The sequence below is a fragment of the Salvia hispanica genome, chromosome 5 (assembly GCF_023119035.1).
Source record: "Salvia hispanica cultivar TCC Black 2014 chromosome 5, UniMelb_Shisp_WGS_1.0, whole genome shotgun sequence".
Taxonomy (NCBI): Eukaryota; Viridiplantae; Streptophyta; class Magnoliopsida; order Lamiales; family Lamiaceae; genus Salvia; species Salvia hispanica.
In genome coordinates, this window is record NC_062969.1 from 4,646,891 (window position 1) to 4,655,107 (window position 8,217).

The following is an 8,217-nucleotide window of genomic DNA, read 5'->3' on the forward strand; positions in this document are numbered from 1 at the left end:
AAATTTGATACATGGTGTACGAATGCTAATTGAGTCTAGTGTTTATGATTTTAAGTTTAATTCTTTATTTTACAAAATTATAATTTCTTTAATTTATAATTTTTGAAAGATTATGTTTAACAGTGATCAATAAATGATCGCATGTTCTTAACTTATATATTTAACATTTTAAAGCTACATATTTAATATTTCCTCACTCTTTTTTTTGCAAATATTAGAATTCCTAACTCTAAACAAATAATACTCCGCACTATCTTATAATATTAGTAGAGTTTATGATTCTTATTACTTTTAATTATTAATCAATTAGTAGTAGTTGACATGTGGTATATTAAAATAATCTAAAATGAGAAAAGTAGATTCATCCAATTATTTTTGTATTAAATTAATAATTTCTTTGATTTTTAACATTTAAAACAATAGATTTGAATCTGAATAAAAATTAATTGTATTTTCTTAACTATATTTTAAAATTAAATAGTTATATTAAAATATTAGACGCCCTAGCTTAATTAAATAAAAAATATTAAATTTAGTTAAAGCAAAGAAAAATAACAAAAAAATTGAAAAGATAATGAAAAAATAGTATATTATTTTATTATATAAACCAAATTGAATAAGATAAATGTTTAATTTTTTACATATTTTTTCATATACTATTAAATGAATGATTTCATTGTTACTATATTGACAAAATGTTTCAGAAAATTTAAGGAAATAAATAATTTATGAAAGAATAGCACAACGTAAAATCTATTTGAAAAAGCATGTGATGCTATTTAAGTAATCAAATTATTTTACAATTAAATATAATAATTTAGTTATGTAGTGTGTTAATTAATACTGGTAATCTAAATTACTAATTTTTTAATTAATTGTTTTAAAAATTTACACGACAAGAATGGTTTTGATTGAAAAAATTTTAAATTCATTACTCTAGTTGCATGATTAAGTTTATCTCCAATTAACATATATGCATTTAGATAAGAATAATTAATTTTAAAGAAATTTTATAATTTGAGATGGGATATTTATAAAGGAAACTGAAAAAATTGGAAAAATTAAAGTACAAAATGATAGATAAATATATGTCGAGGAGGGTCATTTGCCCCTTACCCCTCCCAAGTAGCGTGGCCCACCAAGACTATGTCTCTCTTAGCCAAAGTCTATTAAACTGTTTTATCACAACAATCGTCACTACAAAAGTAGATCAGATTCAGAACACAACTTGTTTCGATTTCTCTCACAAACTTAACCTTCATTTCTCTTACATGGCTGTCATCACGTTGTTGCTTTTCTTGCTCCCTTTCCATCTTCATCTCTTCAAAGCTGCTGATTCCACATGCCCACAATCCTTCAACTGTGGAAAGTACAATCTCACGTTCCCATTTACGAAAGCTGATGATCCTGGCTGCGGATTATTCACCGTTGATGGCTGTGATACTCCATATCCAGTGACTAATTTAGGTGGTGGAGGTCTTGGTTTTGCTATTTTGGATTATAATTCATCAGAGCCAAACAAGATGTTTATTGGTGATTATCAGCTTGGAGTTCAATTGCGTAAACGCAGCTGCTTTGCCTTTATGAACCAATCCATGCTTCGATCGCCTTCTATTTCCTTCTCATTCTCTCCTAATCTCACCTTGTTCCCCTGCTTAACTGATCCTACTGATAGATCTAGATTTGATGACTATTTCGTAAACTATAGCATGATGGATTGTCTATACTCCGTGTACTATAAAATTCCAGCATCCAAGGACAAAACTGTTGCTCCGGAAGGATGTTCATTAGTACAGCTACCTATGAATTCCAGTGGAAACTTGGATGATTTGTTCAGCATGATAACTTCTAATTTTACTCTAGAATGGAATGTTTCTGATGAATGCCTTAGTTGTTTTAATGCGGGAGGCCAGTGTCTTACCGCCAACAATAACAGTTTCTCCTGCAGAAAAGGTACGTCTGTCTCCAGATTGAGTTATTAGTAATTATGTGAGTTATCATTTGATTACAATCCGTGTTCAAGTAGTATTTAATTATAGTAAAAAATGAACTTCCATGACACCAAGACTAAAAATTTATAACGACGTTGAAAGAAATGACGAGTACTGTTGTTCCACCTAAATCTCAAGGCTAATGTTTAATTTGTTTGTAGAGGATACGAGAATTCGAAGGATCCTGTTCATAGGTATGTCCCCTTTAACCATGTGAAAGAAAGTATCTTTCTTTCATTCGTACTTGAACTTAGGGTGAGCAAAAAATTCAAAAGAAGATAAGAAGAATTACCAAATTTAAGGTTTTGGATCAAACTCTCAATATAGAGTATTATAATTAAACATATCAATACAGTACCTTGAGTATGCCAACATAATTTTGAATTAACATTTTATAAGTATTATGTTGACATATTATGATAGTTATATTGATATTAAACTGCTTCTCGAAAAATACATAAATTCAAGAATTATTTTTCTAATTTTGACATCGGAATATATACAAGTGAGATCTGGATATAATTCTTATAAAAGTATCTTTAATTTAATATGTATTGTGAAAAAATAATTTTAATTTAGACAGTTATATGCATTTAAAGTTTTGAGATGTTTTTAAAAAATTAATTATAAGTAATTTGATGTTGGTTGGCATAAATACCTTAATTGATATTTTTTGTTTACTGTATTGATATTCAGAGCAGAATGATAATCATGCCCCATGATTTGAAAATCTAATGTCTATTATTTAGTTGTAGTTAGCAATTTAGGGTGTGTTAGCAATATAACACACTTCATATTATGTACAGTGTATACTATAAATATATAAGGTGCATTATAATGCTAACTTTTTTTTATATTGCTAGTTTGTTAACACATCAACAAAGTGTATTAAAAATATCAACACGATCACATAAACATATAAAAATAAATTTGTGTTGACATTTTAATATACTGTGTTGACATTTTAAATATCAATGTCAACACAGTGTGTTAAAATATCAACTAAGTGTAGGTTTACATTTCAATGTCATTGTGTTTTTCGATTTTAGGTTTTTCAGTTTTATGAAATTTCATATAATTTTGATTTTTTCGGTTTAGTTCGATTTTTGTGGAGTAGTTCCGTTTTCAATTTTTTGGTTTTAATTTTTCAGTTTTTTGGTTTCGGTTCAGTTTGGATTTTCTACTAGATTTGGTTTTTCGATTTTGGTTTAGTTTAGACAAAATTCAAACCGAAACCCGAATGCTCACCTCTAGTTGAACTTCAATGTGATCACCGATAATCATATTGTTTTCATTTATTACATTCTTCTCACATTCATCAAAGCAACAAGTTATTTTTTTTTTCTTTTTTTTTTTGTCTCGGCAGGTGGTATGGCTATAGTCGCTCTTACATCCTCTTTAATGTTTATATTCATTTTCATTCGCATGAAACGTGCAAAGGAAAAACAAGAGCACGATAGAGACATTGAACTCTTTCTCAAGAACAATGGAAATCTTGTACCACTAAGATACAAATACTCCAGCATCAAGAAAATGACAAATTCATTCAGCGAAAATCTAGGAAGAGGATGATTTGGTAGTGTCTACAAAGGACAGTTTCCAGACGGCAATCTTATGGCAGTTAAACTCCTGAATGAATCAAATGGAAATGGGGAAGATTTCATGAACGAGGTCGCCAGTATTAGCAGAACTTCTCACGTTAATATTGTTTCGCTTTTAGGATTTTGTTTCGAAGGTTCTAAAAGAGCTCTCATTTATGACTTCATGCCTAATGGATCTCTTGAAAAGTTCATTGGCCACAATGCTTCCTCGTCTCAAGAATCTTGGTTAGGATGGGAGAAATTGTTTGAGATCGCTCTTGGGATAGCTCGAGGGCTAGAGTACTTGCACCAAGGTTGTAATACGAGGATTTTGCATTTGGACATCAAGCCTCAGAACATTCTTCTGGATAAGGACATGAATCCAAGGATTTCAGATTTTGGGCTTGCTAAACTGTGTCCTAACAGATCAAGCATAGTCTCTATGATTGTGGCAAGAGGTACTAGAGGTACTATAGGATACATTGCCCCTGAAGTGTTTTCTAGAAACTTTGGAGAAGTCTCGTACAAGTCTGATGTGTATAGTTATGGAATGTTGATTTTGGAAATGGCTGGAGGAAGGAGAACCATTGATCCGGGAGATGTTGATTGTTCAAGTGAGATATACTTCCCACACTATCTCTATAAGCAGCTAGAGATGAATGCTAAAAGAGATGGCGATCTTTGTGGAACAATGAATGAAGAAGATGTGAAAGCCAACATGTGAAGAGAAATTTGGCAATTGTAGGGTTGTGGTGCATTCAGACAAACCCTAAGGACCGACCATCGATGACAAGGGTCGTAGAGATGTTGGAAGGGAAATTTGGAAGTTTGGAGGTTCCACATAAGCCTTACCTTTACTCACCACCAAGATCACCACAAAGCTTTACAACCTTTGAATCTTTATAATATTTTGCTTGAATTTGTATGGAATTTGATTAAAATTGTAGTGTAATAATATTGGAGCTTTGTTGGTTGATTGCATATCATTTGCCTTGTAGAATAAAAATAATACTATAGTAACAGAAAAGGTATCCACGTGTCCATATTATATTGGTGGATATATTAGGAGATGATTTAACAAATGTTGTAGGTGATCATTCCCGGAATGATGTGTTTGTTTGATAGCGAAATTAAAATTCACCAAGCAATTTAATTACTAGTACTATATATAATTGCAATTGATACGATGGATGGATGCATGCAGAGAGAGAAATAGGGAAAAGAGGGGAATTAGTTAGCAGTAAAGAGTGTCGGATTATTTATCCACAGCACCGCAAAGAAGACAACAGAGGATCCTTGCCGGCGTCGTCTTGATGGCTAGGCGTAATATAATGTGGGAATTGAAGACATGGATAACCGTGCATTCACCATTGAAAGGATTAGTATCTACACTAACACCAAGTCAGTTAGCCAAGGCCCTAATGGATTCCATAATTAATGTTGTTTGAGTTGTTAAATTTGCTATGGATAGTCTTCCATAAATTAATGGAGTTATAATACTATATGCAAATAGAAAATCCAAAACGAAAATAAATAAATAAATACTATAAAAGTCAAGTAATATTAAAAATCCTAACACCAAGTCAATTACTATTAAATTATAGTAACATCAACTTATTACTGTGGACATTTATTACATTAGACATCTTGCATTATCATACTAATAAATTCGAATCCAATTGTAAATCAATCACCTAGAGCCTCACACTAGCCACAAATATTTTCATTATTAAGATTTTTAGCTTAAATTTCTCAATATCAACTGTATATTACAATGAACTCCTTATCTTCCCATTTTAAATTCAATAATATGTAAAAGAAGGCCTAGAGAGAGAGAGTATGGCTGTTTCCAATCATATGATTACGTTGTTAGTACTATTCCTACTTGTTCATCTTCTCAAAGCTAATTCAAAATGCCCAAAATCCTACGCCTGCAGAAACTTCACTCTAGAATTTCCCTTCACCACCAGCAACGATCCCGACTGCGGAATATTCACAGTCGATGGCTGCGATTCTCAAATCGGACATCCAACGCTACGCACAGCAGATCCATCATCTTCGTTTCAAATTCTGGATAAAACATCCACAAATGCATTCCTGATTCACGACGGCGTGCTTCAACAATTACTGGGATTGCCCACGTGTTACACTGTCGGAAATATGTCGCTGCCTAAGTCTCCCTTTGTCTCATTCACATTCTACCCCAAACTCACCTTCTTCGCATGCTATAATCAAACTCCCGATCATCAAATCAGCGACTATTTCAAAAGCTATCGCGTCTTACGCTGTAACATCTCCACCGTCTACTATGTATTTCCGGAAACTCGTCAAGCTCCGGTTGTCCCTTCAGGATGCTTGGTGGCTCAGCTACCTATCAAGTCCGACAGCTCGCCTTTCTTGACGGCTAACTTTACTCTAGAATGGAAAGTTTCTCAATATTGCTCTCAGTGCTACAAGGGAGGAGGCCAGTGTTTAACTCACAACTACCGACAGTTCTACTGTCGAAAAACAGGTATACTATTTGGTGATTTTTTTTAATAAACGAATCAAAATAGAAAACATGACTATGATTCATAAATGAATACACTAAAATCTATTGTAAGGTGAAAATTTATGACTTGTATATGCATTTGAAAATCATACAGTGGAAATCTGTCTTTTACACTAAGCAAATAAATGTGGAACATGAAATTTATACTTACAAATAATAAGTACTTAATCACCATATTTGATGTTATTTACATTTCAAGAAGTATCATTAACGTTGTGAATAAATACGCGTACATGCACCGGATTTTCATCAAAAATTATATAGGGTGCATTTGGTACCATAAATTGAGAGTATAAATTCAGAATTTAATTATTTAACTCCAATTCCATTATTTAGGAGTACCATAAAAATGTTAAGATTACGAACTAAATTTTAATTTCAAATCCACTCAATCCAATAATTTGAATTCAATATAAAAAAATATTTAAAATTCCAAACTATACATATATAAAAGACGAGTTTTGGGCAACATTTTGAATATTTATACACTTTGGGAAAAATTTTAAATATTTATAATCGTAAAACTAACACCTCACAACCACACACTGCATACAACATATACACTGCACACAATGAACAACATTGTACACATAACACCCATAGTGAAAATCGATAGCTTGCAATTAAGGCTAATGTTGATTTTGTTTGCAGGAAAAACAGGATTTTCAAAGACAACTTTGATAGGTAATGTCCAACCGATCCACTTTACAAATCTTTGATAAGATCCCATTTTCATTTAAATCCTTTTTTTCATAATCCATTAGTACTACCTATATTCCATTGTATCCTTTTGTTTGAATGTGGTCAGCATACCTCCTAGGTCATTACATTCATATGATCAGATCAGATTCATCAAAACAACATTTTTTCCTCGACAGGTGGTATGGCCATAGCCGCTCTTTCATCCTCTTTGGTAACCGCATTCGTTTTCATTTGGAGGAAGCGTGCAAAGGCAAAACAAGAGCGTGAAAAAGAGCTTGAACTCTTTCTGGAGAAGAATGTAAATCTTGCACCAATGCGATACAAATACTCCAACATCAAGAAAATGACAAACTCATTTAGTGAACACTTGGGAAGAGGAGGATTTGGTAGTGTTTATAAAGGAAAGTTTCCCAATGGCCATCCTGTGGCAGTGAAAGTCTTAAACGAATCTAATGAATATGGGGAAGATTTCATGAATGAGGTTGCAAGCATTAGTAGAACTTCCCACATTAATATTGTTGGGCTACTAGGATTTTGCTTTGATGGTTCTAAAAGAGCTCTCATTTATGACTTCATGCCTAATGGATCACTTGAAAAGTTCATTGGAAACAATGCTTCCTCATCTCAAGAATCTGGGTTAGGATGGGATAAATTGTTTGAGATCGCTCTTGGGATAGCTCGAGGGCTAGAGTACTTGCACCAAGGTTGTAATACGAGGATTTTGCATTTAGACGTCAAGCCTCAGAACATTCTTCTAGATAAGGACATGAATCCAAGAATTTCTGACTTTGGGCTTTCTAAGTTGTGTCCGAACAGATCAAGCGTAGTCTCGAGGATGGTGGCAAGAGGTACTATAGGGTACATGGCCCCTGAAGTGTTTTCTAGAAACTTTGGAGAAGTTTCATACAAGTCTGATGTGTATAGTTATGGAATGTTGGTTTTGGAAATGGTTGGAGGACGCAGAAGCATTGATCCGAGAGATGAAGATCGTACCAGTGAGATACACTTCCCCCACAATCTCTACAAGCAGCTTGAGTTGAAAGCAGAAAGAGACGGTGATCTTTATCCAATAACGATTCAAGAAGAGGAATTCGGTGATTTTTTTTGTGGAACAGTGAATGGAGAAGATGAAAGACAACATGTGGAGAGAAATTTGATAATTGTTGGCTTGTGGTGCATTCAGACAAACCCTAAGGATCGACCTTCGATGACAAGGGTCGTAGAGATGTTGGAAGGGAAATTTGGAACGTTAGCGGCTCCACCTTTGCCTTACCTTTAGTCAACCACCAAGATCAGCACCAAACTTTTCAACCTTTGAATATTTCTAGTAGTTTGCTTGAATTTGTATGGAAGCTTTATTAGTGTAACAATAACTTTGTTGGTTGATTGATAA

The 8,217-nt window shown here is 33.2% G+C and overlaps 3 protein-coding genes across 3 annotated transcripts; all 3 read left to right on the forward strand.

Moving 5' to 3' along the window:
* Positions 1-1,271: 1,271 nt before the first annotated feature.
* LOC125189259 (LEAF RUST 10 DISEASE-RESISTANCE LOCUS RECEPTOR-LIKE PROTEIN KINASE-like 1.1) lies at positions 1,272-2,258 on the forward strand. The gene is made up of 2 exons (XM_048086552.1): positions 1,272-1,953; positions 2,153-2,258. The coding sequence occupies exons 1-2, from the start codon at positions 1,272-1,274 to the stop codon at positions 2,206-2,208; spliced, it is 738 nt and encodes a 245-aa protein (XP_047942509.1). The 3' UTR covers positions 2,209-2,258.
* A 1,087-nt stretch (positions 2,259-3,345) lies between these two features.
* LOC125186090 (LEAF RUST 10 DISEASE-RESISTANCE LOCUS RECEPTOR-LIKE PROTEIN KINASE-like 2.5) lies at positions 3,346-4,506 on the forward strand. The gene is made up of 2 exons (XM_048082404.1): positions 3,346-4,248; positions 4,290-4,506. Exons 1-2 carry the CDS (start codon positions 3,606-3,608, stop codon positions 4,475-4,477), a joined length of 831 nt encoding a protein of 276 aa, XP_047938361.1. The 5' UTR covers positions 3,346-3,605; the 3' UTR covers positions 4,478-4,506.
* Positions 4,507-5,419: 913 nt separating this feature from the next.
* Positions 5,420-8,217, forward strand: LOC125188024 (LEAF RUST 10 DISEASE-RESISTANCE LOCUS RECEPTOR-LIKE PROTEIN KINASE-like 2.4). The gene is made up of 3 exons (XM_048084755.1): positions 5,420-6,083; positions 6,774-6,806; positions 7,001-8,217. Exons 1-3 carry the CDS (start codon positions 5,429-5,431, stop codon positions 8,101-8,103), a joined length of 1,791 nt encoding a protein of 596 aa, XP_047940712.1. The 5' UTR covers positions 5,420-5,428; the 3' UTR covers positions 8,104-8,217.